This window comes from Oncorhynchus kisutch, linkage group LG4 (genome assembly GCF_002021735.2).
Source record: "Oncorhynchus kisutch isolate 150728-3 linkage group LG4, Okis_V2, whole genome shotgun sequence".
NCBI classification, from domain to species: domain Eukaryota; kingdom Metazoa; phylum Chordata; class Actinopteri; order Salmoniformes; family Salmonidae; genus Oncorhynchus; species Oncorhynchus kisutch.
In genome coordinates, this window is record NC_034177.2 from 26010533 (window position 1) to 26029554 (window position 19022).

The 19022-nt window shown below is 40.3% G+C and overlaps 1 protein-coding gene across 2 annotated transcripts; it reads left to right on the forward strand.

The window, feature by feature from the left end:
• Window positions 1–399: 399 nt before the first annotated feature.
• si:ch211-216l23.2 (nuclear receptor coactivator 5) lies at window positions 400–16208 on the forward strand. Of its 2 annotated transcripts, none has more exons than XM_020480648.2 (9): window positions 400–651; window positions 4855–4941; window positions 6490–6566; window positions 6657–6777; window positions 9893–10092; window positions 13158–13436; window positions 13697–13858; window positions 14010–14270; window positions 14656–16208. In XM_020480648.2, exons 1-9 carry the CDS (start codon window positions 599–601, stop codon window positions 14691–14693), a joined length of 1278 nt encoding a protein of 425 aa, XP_020336237.2. In that variant the 5' UTR covers window positions 400–598; the 3' UTR covers window positions 14694–16208. The 2 variants fall into 2 exon arrangements, with proteins under 2 accessions (XP_020336237.2, XP_020336238.2); XM_020480649.2 differs by having other exon boundaries at window positions 402–651; window positions 4858–4941.
• The last annotated feature ends 2814 nt before the right edge of the window (window positions 16209–19022 follow it).

The following is a 19022-nucleotide window of genomic DNA, read 5'->3' on the forward strand; positions in this document are numbered from 1 at the left end:
GGGCCAATTGTGCGCTGCCCTATGAGACTCCCAATCACAGCCAGATGTGATACAGCCTGGATTCAAACCAGGGAATGTAGTGACACCTCTTGCACTGAGATGCAGTGCCTTAGACCACATGAGAGCACAGGAGCCCTTTTCCAGTCATTTTTCCTTCCCTTTTTGTGTCACAAAGTGTAAAGAATTCACACTCCAGATCAGTAGACGGGAAACACAGGGCTTGATGACTTAAGAGGCCGTGACCGGTCTCACACTCCAGTGCAGTAGGTGGCGATGTATGCAGCTTTCAGTTGGTTGCGATCTGCCAATTCAAATTTAAAGAAGAAGCCTGTGGCTCTGTTCGAGAGCATCAAACACGACTGCCTATTGACTGATTTATAAATCACTTTGCGTCGTAAATAACGATTCATTATTATTTGTAGATCAGTCCGAATGTACCACATGATACATTGCGGTTTTGATCCTTTCAAATACGGCCTGGTTATTTAACCTATGTTAGGGCGCACTGTTAGCTACCAAGCCATCAGTCGTCTGTTTGGCCAAATACTTATTATTTTCCACGGTTTATTTAGAGGTATTCCCACTTGACGAAAGTGCAATGTCGTCGTGGGCACCAAGCGGCAGACGGCCTCAACCCAACCCAAATGGAGGGTAAGTGGCTAGCTAGCGTAGCTTGAATCAGCCTCATTCTTGCCTGATTAGCTAGCTAGATATGAAACTACCTATAGCAGAAGTCATATCTGGAGCCTAACTAGCTAGCCAATTAACCGGTAACTATTGTATTGTGGGTAGGTGGGTGTGTGTGTAACGTTGTTAGCTTAGCTAGCTAACGCAGCTATCCACAAAGGAATGGCTAACGTTAGATGTTCAGAGTATGTGAGCAGAGTTGAGTGGTCGGAAATCGTTTTCCTACGGAACTCCACGTACTCTCCAGCGACACTGCTAAAAACTGCTCTTGCACAGGGTGGAAATAATATTGCCGCGCCAAATTCGCTCTTAAAATGTAAATCACAATTGAACCAACCCCCATCTATTTGTGTGGCTACATGGACCTACCATTTGGTTTTGAAGTATTGAAACCAACCCATATGATTTCAATGAAAATGTATTTTAATAAACATGAAAGGGTGACTTAGAAGCGTTGATCATTTCAAATAGGCTTGCTACTGTACATGTTTTGTTAAAACAGTATATAAACATTCTAAATAAGTCGCGAGCCAGACAGGTAGCCTAAGAAGGAACGAAAATGAATTTAGGCTATATTAGCCTATTTAACTTTTTTTTCATTTGCGAGTCCGACACACTAGACTGGCAGGAACATTAAGCTCAGCATTTAAACAACATTTTGTTGTATTATATTCTAAATTGCGTTTATAGGTGTTGACTTACTTATAATATATAATGCTAGATAATCCGGTGTTTGGCGGATAATGTTGGTTCGAGGGCCGTCCGGCAAACTGTGCCAATCTTTCCTCCAAACACCGGTTTCGAGGGCATTATCACATTCATACAAAGGTTACTAACATATTCAAATAATGATTGACATATTTATATTAAACGTTATTTCATCCTTCCACGATATAGTCCCGACACAAATCTTGGTTTACAATCAAGCCAACTGGTTCGTTCCATCGTTTGGGTCTTTGTGTGACAAAAAAATATACATGTCAAATAACACCATCTGACTTCTCAAATAAGCTTGTTGACCAATCAGGACCTGAATAGGACTGCACGTCAAATAATCATTTAACGCGTTCATCATTTTTTTACGTAGTTATTACACACTGGTGTTTCATATGTCATAACGATTCGTCGATATGAATGTTATGATGCTGGTAAAGTTGTCTCGCGCACCTACAGTGCTGGCCATTAAAACCTTTTTTTTATTTTTATAAGCTATCTAGCTCATGGATGCAAACAATGTCCTTCCCCAAAAAGATAGCAAAACATAATCTGTTTCAGTAGAAGTTAGCTAGCTAACAATATAGCTAGGTGTCATCATCTAAAATAACCCTAAATTATAAGACACTTCTTCGAAGCTAGCCACATTAAGTATTAGCCACAATAGTGGACTTTGTAGTTAGCCTTCAAATATACGTATGTAATTGACAGTGATGCAAATTAATACAAGTAGTAGAATTATGCCATAATTGAATAAGTCATGCTAAACAAGTTTGGAATGTTATAAAATCAACAAAAGACAATAATTTGTTAATTTGACAAAAAATCTGTTGAAATCACCCTGGATGTATTATACTTTAGAATTGCATTGGGGCATTGCATTGGGGCACTTATTTCACTGTACAGTCTTACCCCATGTCATTGATCCACAATCCATAGGTATCAGTCTACTCCGTGACACCCAGAGAACATTAGTGTCGTAGCTCTTATTGCGGGACATCTGTGAATTGAGCCACATGTATTATCAACCTATGTGTATTGAACACTATTCCAGAGGAAAACCAATACTGCGTGGATGTTTTGGAGTCTGATAACTCTAAGCACGTTGGGGGAAAATATATTGGGTGTTGAGTAGACTGATACCCCATTTCATTGATCCTCAACTCTTAGGTAAAACTGTACAGTGCAAAATGAATGTCAATAGACACAATAGGTTGACTGGGGTGTGATGTCACACGATAAGAACTACAACGCTAATATTTACGTAAACTCTTCACAGTTGTGTTCTGTCGGACTGTTAAACCTTCAACCTTCTTTAACATTATCTAGTCTAAAAATGTCATGATTCCACTAATTGTAACCTTCTGCATCACTTTCAAAGAGGTACTTTTATTTTGAAGGCAAACCGCAAATTCCACTATTGTGCCTAATCCTTATTGTGGCTATTTTCACAACACATAAGCTGGTACATCAAGCCTCACTAGCCAGATGAAGCTAGCTGGCTGCTTATAATGTTAGCTTTGGGTAACAGGGTTAAGTTGCTGACTAGCTATTTATTTTCATAAACTGAAGTTCAATTTCAATAGGCGAACAACAAGTGGCAACCGAGCTAATACTTACTCACAAGGATTCCTAAATCGTTGCTAAGAATAATGAAAATGACTGCAGGTTCTACTGGTCATTGTTTTCTGGCAGGTTGTATTGGTGCTAGCTAGGTACCAAGCTAAAGCTATCTACCCCAGAAGTTGTGATCGAACATGTGATGCTTTATTACCACCGCGGTATTGTAAACACATCGTTAGTGGTCGGTGTTTACATCTTTGCAGACTTTTTTTGTACAGCTTTGACAGTGCTACTGTATCTTTTTTGACACGCAAAGACCCAGACAATGTTCCATAGTATGTATGTCGTGAAGCTAATGGCAATGACGCCAGTACTGTGTAACTCCGGTAGGGCAACATCTGAAAAGTAGCCCACTTGGTAGTGTGTACCAGTGCTCGACCAGTCGGCGAAAGCCAACGACAGAGGGCGGTTGATTGTCAAGGGAAATGAATTCCATTATCTTGGCTTTAATGGATTTAGCCTTTGTGTTGTCTCGCTGAAATTGCGTTACTCTTTCAAATGACTGCTATATCCACACAGCAGACATTATGGGCTAGTTTAGGAATGCTGTGTTGCACGTATAGTGCAACATTTTCCATGGTGTCAATACGTCATGTTATATAGGTATGCACGTCGGCTTTGACATCGGGGTGTTATAGACATCGACCGATACCGATGTTGGCATTTTTTGCTAATTTCGGCCGATTCCGATATGTTCACCGATATATCGTGCATCCCTACTCGGTACACATGGGACAGAGACACAGCAAGATTTATACAAATCTCTGCTGTCAAACTAAATGTTAGTCTAAAGAAATGTGACAATGTCTAGATGTTTTATATAGTGTAGATCAAGTTTATAAATTGCTGGGCTGATGAGACAGTGGATTGCACAGTCAAATGGAACAGAGTAAATAGGAATTTTTACGTCAGATTTAGCTGGTGGTTACTTGTGGAATAGACACCGGCTGGAATGGGGTTTTAACCCATCATCATTCAAGATTAGACCCACAGTTGTATAAGTAGAATTAAAGAGAATTCTAATGAAAAATGCCTAACTAGGCTGTCTACAGTGCCTTTGAATTCACTTTTAGAAACACGAGTTTGGCCAGCGTCTATGTCTTCTGGCTCATGCAATGGTGTAGAGCCACTGGGGATGCTAAACACTCCTCGGGCCACTGTTGCTGGGCAGGGATGGAGAGTTTTTATTTTTAATTAATATATATATATAGCTAGGCCTAAAGTTTTTTGGGGGGGGGCAAAATGGCCCTATCAAAATGCAAAGCTCATTGAAAGAGGTAATATGTCAGGCCTATTGGGTCTAAAATCAATGATTGCCTATTGTATAGATAATAGAATGAAAATGAGCTAAACTTTCAAGAGATCACATTTTTTTATTTATAAATACTTTGCTACAATGACACAGCCAGCTACCCACCTTTTTTTTTATGTTAGCATGTGCACATAGTTCACATCATGCTTTCGGGATATGTCTTTTCAGATTCCACAATGATTCTTTAGTTGGTGACACTACATCACTGCACTCCCACTCTTGGTCCTCCTCATCTTTCTAAGTCACCTTGATTTTGCACCTGTGTTGCACCTGTTTCTTTATGACTATATTTAGCGAACTCCATGACAGTAGCTAAAGCAAGGGGCTGTAACGGCACACAAGTCGCCTACAAATGCATTCTGGGCCGGTACTGGAGCGGCAAGAAGTCCGACGCTCCAGCCTTTGGGGGGGGGAACTCGCTCTGCGCTCCAGTCAAATGGGTCAATCTCCATTCCTTGCTCCGCTCACGTACTTATGGCTGTGATGCTAATAGCTGGCTAACTGTAAATCTCCTTCAGCAGTGTTAAACCTCTTCGGCCTTTTCGAAGACCAGCACCATACCCCGTGAGAGAAGACCGGACCGACGACCACAAGGATTCTGAGAGGTAGTTAATAATGCAGCTAACAAAGGGTGGCTTTGTAAATTTGACTCTGGAGTGCTAGAGTACGCTCTGGGCATTTTGTAAATTCAGAATGTTGTCAGATTCTCTGTTTGTAAATTGAGTGTTTCACTCTCGGAGTGTTCCCAGTGCACACTCGATGCTCTGACGGGGGAGTAGGGTTGATCCGAGTTTTCTGACCTCACAACGGCAGTCAAGCACCCAAGCTAACTGGCTAAAGTTGTCTAGCTTGCTAGCTATATTCAGACACAAATGAGAGAACACCTCACCCTGACCATTTTACTCGCCCTAGCCAAGCTGGTTAGGCTGTTTTCATGTTAACTAGAGCGTTGGTGACTAACTGTGCTGCTAACAACAATTTATTTCCTTTGTTTCTGACTTTTACTGACACCGGTTATATTCGACGGGTGTTGTGCGTTCGTAAATTGATTAGTTAATCTGCGCTCTGACAGACTCAGACGAGACTGCTCTGAAATCAGATTAGATAGCCAGAGTGAATTTACGAACACACCCTAAGTTAGCTAGCTAGTCTGCCAACATTCCTTGATTGACTGTTGATAAATGTTCATGGCAGGTTTTGAGGGTAGTGGACTAAACTCAACTCTACAGGACGTGTAAATGCAGGCTATTTTCTTTTTATTTACTTAGTTTTGTCTGATGTCGGAGCTCCAGTCCACCCACACTAGTTGCCGCTCAACTCCATCATAAATTGTGGAGTGTAGTTGGCTAGTTCCGCGGATATCAGTCTGAAACAAGTCTCTGTAAAAAAAATATAAAAAAATAAAGACACGATAGTCTCTACAAGCAGAATGTTGAATAAATGATATTTACACTTCCATTACCGGTTGTGCATGCTGCTGGTCAGTGTGGCGGTAAGTGGAGTTAGGGTATCCACAGGAAAGTGTTGTTTACCCTACATTGCCGGTAGTTTCTGTCACTTTTATTTTCAATCTGTTGACGCATTGCATGTGATGCACAACATGTAAACAATATCCGAATGTCGTTGACCAAAGCACTTTTATAGCAATATTGGCCATATTGTGCAAGTGTTTGCACCTGCGAATTGCATCATTATTGAAAATAAAAAACGGAAATACAAACTATACAGACCAGCGTACTGAAGGTCTGGTTGATAACAGTTCCCTGTGGATATTTTGTATCCAATTTTCCTCCGACATGGGGACAAAATCAGCAGACAACCGGTAAAGTTAGTTGAAATGAAGTTTGTTTCAACGTTCTGAATTTGAATGGGACAGTTGGGGAATGCTGAAGCCTGCATGTTAGTGTGTAAGTATTTCACTCTAGTATTCTAAAAAGGCTAGTTTGAAGGTCATGATGCTGTGTGGTGAGGTGGCGTGTCAAAACATGCAATCAAATGGTTTGTGAATATGTACCATAATCTGCTAATGCCAAATACTTGTTATGATGTCGGCTCCATCTGAAGAATAAAGTAGGCACACCTGTGTGTAGGGTGGAGAAAGGGGTGAACAAATGCTACAAAGCCTAGTGAGGTTTTTCTTGTGTTACTTTCAGTTACGAGGAGTTGGACCAACAGCATGATTACTCCGGTAACAACATGGACTATGAAGGATATCAACATCAACAAAATGGTAAGATCACATTTCTCTTATGTGGTCTGTCAACTAAATGAATTTATTTGCCAACAACCTGTTTAGAAAATGTCTTCTCTCCCTTCTCAGCTTCTCCCAAAGTTTACAATGCAGCTGACAAACGTAGCGCCCTCTACCAGCGGTTCTATAAGCAACTACAGGAGAAGACACCTGCCGACTGTGTGGTTCTGTCTGTGAGCAACCAGAGCACGTGAGTAGCTCACCTTTAAGAAAATAGGGTATTTATGCGTTTTGGATTTTCCTTTCGGCAATATTTTCTATGCCCTTGTAAGGGGAGGTGCATGTGTGTTTCTCCAGGAGTGAGGAAGGAGAATTCAGCAACTGTGGTGGTTGTCTGAAAAGGAATTAAAATACCCATACACCTGTTGGGGATGACTTGTGTGGGAATTTAACTGTAATTGCCAAGAAGAACTATGTATGAATGGCAACAACCTGGAAACTAAACTGAAGTCAATTGTAAGATTGACTGAGTTAAATGTAAAACTATTGTTTTAGCTTCTCTAAACGGGCCAAATGCTACTGCTGCTCTTTTTTTGTTTGTTTCTTACACACTTACATAAACTTCCATACTACTCATGTCTGTCTCTCCAGGTTGGCTGAACTTCTTTTTACATCTACTTGTAGAAAACTGCCTCCCTGTTTTATGAATCAGCCCCCCCCCCCCCCCCCCCCCAGACCTGTAGTAGTTTTTGTTTTCCTTGCAATCACTTATACATTAGTTTCTTCACATGCAGAAATTCAAACACTCTCTGCTTAAAAAAAATATAAATTTCACCATCCTCGGCTTAAAGGAGATTCACCATATCAACATCTCCTGTGAAGCCAGATTTTGGTTCAAATTGTGCCCAGTTAATTAAACTTGAATAACTCTATTAGGGATTGTTCGATATACCATAATATGCCAACTTGATTCGTTGAAGATACATATTTGGTTGATTCTTGACATAACCATCAAAAACATGACTCCAGACATTCACCACAGACACTACAGAACAATCAACAAAAACATAACACAATGTGTTATGAAAACAAAAAACCTCTTGGAGAACATCACTTTTGGTTGTAAACAGTCATGCAATGTGTTGTTCAAAGTGCACTCTCAATTCTTAATCTGATCATCATCGGTCTGACATTGAATATTGTACACACTTTTCTGGAATGTGTCACGTAACACATGTCATGTAATACATGTGTATTTAACTCTACTTTTCACCCGTTCATATATTTCATGAAATGGGATAGATGAGTTAGCCATCCAAACTCATGAAACGGAACGAAGCTTTTATATCCATCTCTGAAGAAAATGTAGAAGTTGTCCAGTTCTTGAAGCAATCGAAGAGACTGAAGGTCCATTGACCTCCATGGGTTCACTCTGCCTTTTAAAAAATAAGTTATGTTACAATGAAAGGCTAACTTGTTTTAATTTCATACTGTAAGTAGCCTGCTTTGGTAGCTACTTACACCTGTAAATAGTAGTAACAGGATGGAATTGCTGCCATTTTTAAATGATCGTATGCTCCCCATAAAACAATTGCCATGTCTACCCCTAGCAAACCTATTCAATTCCCTGCTCAAAAGTGTTATTGCAACACTCACATAAAATGTAACAATGTTACATTTGAATATAGCCTCCCAAAAAATGCCCAGTGTAGTAATAATAACACTGTCGGCTGATATTTTTCCCTTTTCTTCATAGTGTGCTATAAAGTTATGTTTTCTCAGTGTTATCATGTAAACCCGGATGACCTATGCAACTTACATCTTTATACTGTTAACTCACGCTCATCATGATCCTTGTGGACACGACACATTCAACTTCCGTCTTTTGAAATGCTCACCCCTGCCTAAACGTATTGCTGATACTTTCTCTGAGAAGTAAAGACCTACAAACTAAAAACTGGTGCCAAAAGATGCTGTTTTGTGGAGAAATGGAATAAGTGCCGTGTTAATTGACAGTCGTGTTTTTACTGAAGCAGTGTTTTAAACATTCATCACAAGTGTTATGATGTGTACCTGTTGTGGGCTTTGAGACGTCACTGTCCCACCTTCCACAACATATTGTATGTTACACACACAGTAGTGACTGTAGGTTCAATGAAGATTGTCACTGGTCAATACTGTTCATGCTCTTTCAATACTGTAGATTTATTTATGTCTATAAGCATATTTAAATACAAAATGCACATCAACAAAGAACTCACAGCAGGCTGGATTTAATCACCTTATCACATACATTTTTATAATATTAGGCCTATGGATATTAGGCTTGGGCGGTATCCAGATTTTCATATTGCCTTCCCTTCTCTCATCCCGTGATTTACGGTATTACCGGCATAGCACACAAGGGGGTGCTAAAATCACAAGAGAAGCGCATTGGGCCTCTGTTACCAGACTACTAAAAATTTGCACAAACTAATAGCGAAATCACATAAGACGCTTTTAGTATATGCTAACGAGCGAAAAATTAACAAACTAATTGCAAATCCAGCACAGTTATACAAGCATAGCTCATAGCTACAGAATGTACATTTCGGTGAGTGTTGACATTTACAAGCAAAAGTGAATGAGATACATTGTTCAAATGAACAAAGTTGTGATACATGCTTTTCTGAAGGGACAGCAGCATGTGTACACGGAGCACAGGGGAGAAGAATGCAGGAGAAACGCTATTAGGAAGCACAGGGGAAAAACAGCAACTGTACAGGACTCATTCAGAGCTCTGACTACTGACAGAAAGCTTTTTATAAGATATATGATGGCAAACATTTACTAGTGAATTGCATAGAAGTGTAACTTCACCTCGTGTGCTGCACAACAGAGACTCACCGATTATAGAAAACTATGGACTCACTAGCTCCCATTGTGCTATTTACAAACACACATGACTGGATCAACTATTCTGGGGAAGTATGGTAAGCTTCATAATGTGACAGGTGAAATGATGAACGCATTCTGCTTTATCTCCTAAAGTATTGTACAAGTTGACTGCAGGTATTAACAAACAAAAAAAGTACCTACAAATATTCAAATGTATTGATATCGCATGGTTTTTCCCAAATACCCCCAGTATACGTTATACCGCCCAAGTCTAATGGATATACCAGGTTATCCTGCTCTTCACTGGTCACTTAACTACACCTTGATAGGAGTTGTGATTCAGTTGAGGTGTCTTTGTGGTTGATTGAAGCCAGGCCTGGACATGCTGCCACAGCACAGCGGTGCTGCTCTCCTCTCACACGACATGCCTGCGCACCCCTCGTTTGTGTGCAGAAGTCAATAACCAGCTTTCTTCTCTTCTTTCAAAGGGATTACCCCAAATCTATAGGCCACTGTTTGCAGGACCGTGGCCTCTCGGTGGAAATGATTTACCTGCAGGCGGAGTCGGGCCTGACCCGGGCCCTACAAGATGTCCGCTCCGACGGTTCCCCCTTATGTATTCTCGTCGAACAGACTAACGTAGCTCTGTCCTCGTGCACAGTAATCATATTTTCAGAATCCCTCAAAAGTAAGTCCCCCACAGTCACCTGGCCCCTTCTAACTAAACAATTAAAAATGTATCTCTAAAAGAGCAACAATACCAAGTCTCACACTCCTGATAAAACCTATTTTAATTTAGATAATTTAAGGGTGATGTATAATATTAGGCCTATGGTGATTTTAGTTTAATTCTGTAGTTGAGTACTCAGCCGTTCACAGTTCTCATCAGAGGCTCTCACATTAAACTTAATATTAATTTAGGTTTGAAATAATACTGACATGTATACAGTACCTGTCAAAAGTTTGGACACCTAGTCATTCAAGGGTTTTTGTTCATATTTACTATTTTCTACATTGTATAATAATAGTGAAGACCACTATGAAAAACATATGGAATCATGTAGTAACCAAAAAAGTGGGAAACAAATCAAAATATATTTGAGATTCTTCAAAGTAGCCACCCTTTGCCTTGATGACAGCTTTGCACACGCTTGGAATTCTTTCAACCAGCTTCATAAGGTAGTCACCGGGAATGAATTTCAATGAACATGTGTGCCTTGTTAATTTATGGAATTTCTTTCCTCCTTAATGCGTTTGAGCCAAGCAGTTGTGTTGTGACATGGTAGGGGTGTTATACAGAAGATAGTCTTATTTGGTAAAACACCACGTCCATATTATGGCAAGAACAGCTCCAATAAGCAAAGAGAAATGACAGTCTGCCATTACTTGAAGATATTAAGGTCAGTCAATCCAGAATATTTCAAGAACTTTTAAAGTTTCTTCACGTGCAGTCGCAAAAACCATCAAGCGCTATGATGAAACTCTCATGAAGACCGCCGCAGGAAAGGAAGACCCAGAGTTACCTCTGTTGCAGAGGATAAGTTCATTAGTTACCAGCCTCAGAAATTGCAGCCCAAATAAATGCTTCAGAGTTCAAGTAACAGACACATCTCAGCATCAACTGTTTAGAGGAGACTGCGTGAATCAGGCCTTCATGGTCGAATTGCTGCAAAGAAACCACTACTAAAGGACACCAATAAGGAGAAGAGACTTGCTTGGGCCAAGAAACACGCGCAGTGGACATTAGCCCGGTGGAAATTTGTCCTTTGGTCTGATGAGTCCAAATTTGAGATTTTTGGTTCCAACCGCCATGTCTTTGAGATGCAGAGTAGGTGAACGGATGATATCTGCATGTGTTGTTCCGACCTTGAAGCGTGGAGGAGGTGTGTTGATGTGGCGGTGCTTTGCTGGTGACACGGTCTGTGATTTATTTAGAATTCAAGGCACACTCAACCAGCATGGCTACCACAGCATTCTGCAGCGATACACCATCCCATCTGGTTTGGGCTTAGTGGGACTATGATTTGTTTTTCAATAGGATGTTGGCCCATCACATCTCCAGGCTGTGTAAGGGCTATATGACCAGAAGGAGAGCGATGGAGTGCTGCATCAGATGACCTGGCCTCCACAATCACCCAACCTCAACCCAATTGAGATGGTTTGGGATTAGTTGGACCGCAGAGTGAAGGAAAAGCAGCAAACAAGTGCTCAGCATATGTGGGAACTCCTTTAATTAAGACTGTTGGAAAAGCATTCCAGGTGAAGCTGATTGAGAGAATGCCAAGAGTGCAAAGCTTTCATCAAGGCAAAGGGTGGCTACTTTGAAGAATCTCAAATATGAAATATATTTAGATTTGTTTAACACTTTGTTGGTTACTATATGATTCCATATGTGGTGTTTCATAGTTTTGATGTCTTTACTATTATTATACAATGTAGAAAATAGTAAAAATAAAGACTTTAAAGGGATTACCCCTTAGGTGTGTCAACTTTTGACTGGTACTGTATGCACATATCAGTCACACTAGAAAATGTATTAATTGCTTGATATAAATCCTCAGGAAATGTCAAACTAGCAGATGACAAAAAAAAATACATTGTATTTATATATATAATTTTTACCTTTTTTTTAATGTCTTTTTAAACTACTATTGAATAACTTCTTAAAGGTGTACTATGCAGCATTTTATATCAGGCTTAATACCCATGCCAATATATCCTCCAAACCACGGCTTCTCAGGCATTATCACTTAAATCATTTTGATTTCGGGGGAATAAGACTTAAAAATACCTGAAATAAATGCGTACAATTTATATATATTTTTTGTAAAAGAAGCAGTATTGTTGTTCGTACCTCTGAGAACGAGAACCAATCGTGCAACAGGAAGAAGCTGTTTGTGTACATTGAGGGTGGCCAGACCGTCCACTTACCAGTGAACAAGCAACTTTACAGCTTCAAATGATGTTCAAAAAATGTTTTTGTCTCAATGATGTATTACTTTAATTTGACCTATCCTAGACATGTAGGGCTATTACTAGGTGGACACATCATATAAATTATATAGCCTAAGGCATTTATATCAATAATGGTAGAATCTAAATCATAACAGCTAAATCATGAACAGGCCATATGCTTGTATTTCTTTAAATATTATCAACAAATACTATTTTATAAGTAAAATTGTTATTTAATATGAACTTTTTCCTGTTCAGCACATGTGTGGTTATGGACCTATATAATATTAAAAATGTTCTCTGGAACTGAAGTACATAATCCTCAACTCTCAAATGATCCTCAAAGATGCCTTTCCTTAATCCACATAAAATGTTATCCTTGAAGCGATACTGCATGTCATGCAAAATCTGTATAGTGAAATAATACTGTGTAGTTAAGTATTTATGCACAAATGGATAACTAACCTTTTTCAACTTTTATGCATAAAACATACCAAAAAATACATATTTGCTGTACATCAAAGTAACATTCACCTTATCAAATATATAATACCAGTATTCAAAGTATATGCATTAAAAACATTGTTTAAAATGTGTTAATTTATTACTGATTATTACATATTAATGCAATATGAACTGTTTTGAACACAAATGGCATTGCATTTTCACTCAACCCCAAAGTAAAACCCCATATCAAAATAAACTTGTCTGAAAGAAGTGGGACATATCAAAGCAAGACCTCCTGTATGATTATATAAGTTAATGTCTTAACTTTTAACCTTCAAACCCCTCTACTAGTCCACCGCAACATGCCCAAGGACCATGCCATGGACTTTGTGATGGCGGAATATGGCCGTGGGCTTGGGGAGCGGACGCAGCAGAAGGACCCTGCAGAAACAGGGGCGCGGGCAGCCGAGCTGGTGGATGACTACCTGGAGAGAGAGAAAGTAGAGAGGCATGCTGTGCCCTCTGACACCCGCCAGCTGCTCTTCTTCCTGGCCGAGGGAGTTCACCTGTACCCCGAGGAGCTGAGTACCATCGCGGAGTATCTTCGCAACCGCCAGGACCATCTGCAAGGTGCAGCCACACAACCATAGTGTCCATAGTCCTTTATGCACAGTACAAGCTTTTTTATTTAGGACGGCAAATGAAATCTCCTTTTTTTCTAAGAATTTATGTGATTGTTCGTTGTCTCTAACAAATTGCAATGTATGGTGTAGTTAATGTAAATACAGGATTCTTAGATACTAAAGTGACAATGCTGACTTATAATTTGTCTATTTTTAGGATGTTATACACTCCTATAAAGGGTTGTTCTAATGTTTTCTCTTTCCCAGCCACGTCTGAGACTGGTGATGGCCCCCGGCCTGAGAGGAAGAAGATGTTGCCTCCTGGTTTAGGTAAACCTCCACCGCTGCTACCCACCCCCTCAGGCCCTCATGGCAGAGAGCCACCCCCTGGGATAGGAGAGCACCCTGTCACCCCCCTCATGACTCCAGGTGAGTTACCATTCTCGAAAATAGCAATGTTCTGCAGGGCAGATGGGATCGATATCAGATGGGAATGTTAAAATCAATCACTCATGAGTCACTTGTTATGGCTATGCTTGTATATGTCAGTGTTGACAGTCTCTCTGATCTGTTTTCTTAGGCTCATACCCCAAGACCAAGCCCCCTCCACTGCTGTCCATGCACCAGGGACAGGGGCTACCTCATCGTCCCACTCATGGCCCCCACGGTCCACTACCTCGAGGACCCCCACACCACCATGGGCCCCCTCCCCCCCGAGGGCCCCCTCCCCCCCGTGGTCTTCCACAGAGTGGCCCCATGCCCCCACACGGCCCCAGAGGAGCCCCACCATCACTGAAGAGCCTTCACATGGGACCCCAGCCTGGGCTGCTCCCCTGTCCAGGTTAGTCACATGCTTTACTGTTCTACTATTTCATGCCCTTCACGTGTCTTAGGTTAGGCTCACTAAGAGCCTTGGACCAGAGCATCAGAGTGTACTTAAAAGCAGCGGGTGGCAGTCCTAGCGCCTCGGGCCACAAAACATCAGACATTATTTTCTTTTAATTTCCCAATGCTTCTACATGTTGAATTGTCACTGTTCTTCAACACCAAGCATGTTGTTGACTGCACGGCCAACGTTTGTTCTAGAGTTTTCCCTCTTGTCGTCTTAGGCAGGGGTCAGCAACACATTACAGTACAATACAACAGTAGCATTTCTATAACATGTCAATATCCACAAAACTATTGTACATTTAATCCAATCATGTTCCTGTCTCCTATCTGATCAGGTGGTCTGCCTCCACACCCTAACACACCCAGGCGCTGAGAGAAGAACACCTCTAGACCACCATGGACAGACAGCAGAAAGCATTAGCGCTGATCAGGAAACACTGTCATACTGGCCTGAGGAGTGGGATCTCCTTCAGCTCAGTGCCCTGCTGCTGCTCTCTCAGGACCCCACACTACCACTCCTCATCTCAGAGCCCTGTATAGATAGTCTCTGCATCCATAGTTTAGCAAGCTGAAATGGAATGTTGGTTTTATTTGACTATTTGGGAGATCAGAGCTCAATTTTTATGAGTGTTTGAGTTGACCCACAACGATTTTCAGGAGCCAAGTCAGAACATGACTTTTTTTTTTTTTGCATTCTCAAATTCTTAGTTTTTTTTAATTTATCTGTTATTAGTTTTTATCTGAAAATTGGCTATCAAATATTATAATAAACAATAGATTAAAGGCAAATCAATCTCATATCTTTTGCGATCATCTCATCACACTCAATGGTCTGTCTTTGGATCTTTGCTCAATGGTCTTTGCTCAATGGTCTGTCTTTGGATTTTTCCTAGGAGGATATGATGCCAGTATGCGATCAATTTAAGAACATAGTAAGAAATTCATGGTAAAGTCTGCACCTGTTTTATTTGGCGCATGTGACAAATATAATGACATTTTAATCTCATGATAAATATGAAGGTGATATGTTCAGGAGCAGGTCTGAGCATGTGGTTATCGACTTCAATATTTATTTTGTTAACTAAGTAAATTGGTAATGATACTGGAGTAAATTTAGCTAGTTAACAATAACAACTCTGTTTCTTAGGCTCTAGTTTAAAATATTTTCTACAGGTGTTTTATTAGAATAAAACATTCCATTGTAGCTTTTTAAGTTGGCAGTCTGAGAGAAATTAATGCTGTTTTAGAGAACTTAATGTTAATTCCTTTTTCTGTGTTATCTCCCATGATCAAATAAAAAATGTAGCACCAACCATCACTCAGTGTTTAGGACAGTATAAAAGGTGTGACTAAACCGTTTCTGGCAGCTGTTTCCTATTGGGAACCCTTAGTATAATGTGCCCATGAAAATTAAGAAGTTATTGTTTTTTTTACATACACAGTACTATATAAAACATGAGCTACTGTGTGTATCTAAGCCAACCTTGGCAGTGGTCTGATGTAACTTCAGACAATCTCTAGTACTTATCACTAGATGGTGCTATAGATCCATTCAACTATCATTATCTTTGAAACCACTGCATCGCCAATATCAAATGTGTTTTGTCTTCTCTGACATTGAAAGGCTACAATCAATTTATTTGAATCGGAAGTCCCAGTTATGTTTTCATTGTTTTTGCCACAAGCCTGTAATGTTGTTTTGCATGAGATTGTTTCCTTAGTAATTTCTTATTCTGTGTCAGTTTAAGCGAACGAAGCACCTCACTGAATTGATTATTAAGATTAAAGGAAATAATCTTGTTACTGAAAGTGTTCTGAGACAGAGAAAGGTGCCAGACTTGTTGAAAATTAAATCAATTCCTCTTGAATTAAATGTTCATCCATTTCATATTGCGCTTCATGTCAAAGTGTACACCATTGAGTTTTCTATGTGGGCATACGCAATAGATGTCTAATAACAGGAGTGGTGGCTCTATTCAAAGTTTGAAACAAATAACTATTTTCAGAGAAATGGCTGATATCCTACAACAATGCTGAGAAAGAAAGACCTTGTCGGCTAAGATTCAGACAGTATATATATTTCCAGTACATTGTCGATTGTACAATGCTTGCAAAGTGAAAATCAAATATCTATCCTGTTTGTTTTGTCCTTTGCCTTTGGTGTGTGTCTTACAGGATGCACACATCAAATCAAAGTTGATAGGTCGTCTACACAGTATTGCAGACTTAGTGGGTGCAGCCAAATGCTTATGTTACTAACTCCTAACAATGCAGGAAAATGTCAAACGGTACACAATTATTTCTGTTTTGAAATATCGGAACAAATCCAATTAATTCGAACATGGTTAAGTTGTGTTAGTATGTGGTTGTGTTAGGTGATTGTGGTAGTGTTCTGTTTAGGATTGAGTGTGGCATACAGTCACTGTGAGTGGGTGGACGTGTGTGGTCAGGCATGTTCTCCAGTTGTTTTTGTCTCCCAACTCCTGATCACAGGCCCTCGGCTGCAGCTGTGAAGAATCCATCGACTCTCAAAGTAATGGAGAACTGTTTATGCTTCATTTCACCAGCTGAGAAATGTTGATTGGAGCTTTGTGGGAGAAGGGAAAAACAACATCCTATAAATCAGTTGAATGGCTAGACTGAAACATGGATAATCAGACAGACAGATTGTATTCAAACAGTTGATCTGTCAATCTTTTTGCACACATACCGAGAACTTCTTACCCATGTCTTTGCACATGTAGCCTATGTACAGTAAGTAATCACGTTGAGAAAACTTAGATGCACAGCAACACCGCCCTCCCTGTAAAGCCTTATACGTTTACTTTCTACGTCTGCTTTAGCTTCACAATTGGATATCAATCCAAATGTATCACTATGACTATTCCTGGCACCATTGTGTTAGAATTCACAGGATCTGATCTGCAGTTGGCTCTTAATGGGACTTGTTTCTAAATTACCTTAACCCCAAACTGGGCCTGTGTGTGCTGCTGAGAATGAGATCTTCATTAGGATCCTCCAGCTCTGACCCCCCCCCCAACGCCACAGATGAGTGCCAGGTAAGCACTCTAACAGCCAAACATGTTGATAATTAGACCCGTTATTGGAAGGTGTTATCACAACAATTAACACTCCAATGTGTGGGTATCTATGGGTGGGGTTGAGTGATTTGGGGTAGGTGGCTTTGTCTAGATTGAAAGCCCCCTTCTCATTTAAATGTGACTAAATGCCTATGAGAAAGCCTCTAGATTCTGATTGAGCACAGTTCTGTTGGGTACATTTCATTGAATGGTATTTAATATTGAGGGGAAACGTGCTATAAGTCTGCATGTATTTGTGTATATGTGGTATGTAGTGTATGCATGATATTAGTCACCCACTCTGACACAGTAAAGAGAGATAAAAGGCCATGTATTTAGTGTTTCCATCCATTCTTCAAGAGATTTCTCTTTTTCTCCACTGTGTATTTGGCAAAAACATGCTCCTCTTTCTCTCTTTTTTTCTTGACGTTTTTGGTTAGCTTGGCTGTGCCGCTGTTCCTTCGTTCCTCAGCATCAGGCCCCTCTGCACAATGGGCTTTAATTGGGTTAAGTTTGTCCGCCACAGATAACATTTATTTCTGTTGAGAATAAAACAAATTGCTGGCACTAATGGCAATGTTTAATGTAGCTCTTTTTATTATGGATGGAGGAAATTAGGAGACGACTCCCTACAGAGAGCTGATGTCGTGGGAGTGTTGCAGCTCATCAGAAAATCACTTTCGCTGGAGTGCTGTCATCCTTGCCACTCCCTCCTCTTCCCCTTTTCACTGGCTGCCTGGCCCCTGCATAAGATAAACATACACCAAAAACACACACAACACAGTATGGGAAGCAGAAATCCCTTTGAATGTGTATTAACACAGAAGTCAAGGATTGAATTAAATATTCTAGGTGGGGGGAAAAGATGAGGAAAACAGTTATTACTTAACAAATGGATGACATAATTGATGTACAGTACATGGATGCATGACTATCCCATCAACCAGGACCCCTCTCCACCCCCCTCCTCCGCCAATCTCCCCTCATCATTACCATTATTGTGCTCTGGTCCATAGTGGCCTGCTCATGTAGAGCAGCTGAAATCACTCCTGCAAACCCTCCAAACTGTGCTAGGGAACCTGAACAATGGTATAACACAAATGCCTCTATGCACATTTGGCTAGAGTTTAACACAGTCAGAGGAGAGGGATAAATCCTAATAGACCAAAAACATTACATTAAATATTGGTAAACAAATGTTTTTTTTCCCATGCATATTTATTAAAAAGATACTAGAGGCAAAATGTTTTCTATGCTCTCACCTTTGTGCTCATCATCCACACACACCACGCTAATGAGACAAAAGAGTGTGGCTTTGCAGTATTTAAATCAGTTATGTATAATTATTTCCTATAAAAATAGCTTATCTAGGGCATAACCAATGAGATGTAACATTGTCTGTGGAGGGGGGACGTAGCGGAGCTGGCAAGAGTTCAGCTGAACAGAACAGAACAGAGAATCCGCTGTAGGCAACATAAATATAACATGAACTCTCCAGGCTTGTGACAGTACAATGTGGGAGTCTTTAACAGGGCTTTCTGGGGCTTCACTAGGCAGCTAGTCTACTACACAAAGAATAGAAGACGTGAGTGAGTGAGTCAGTGAGTGAGTGAGTGAGTATG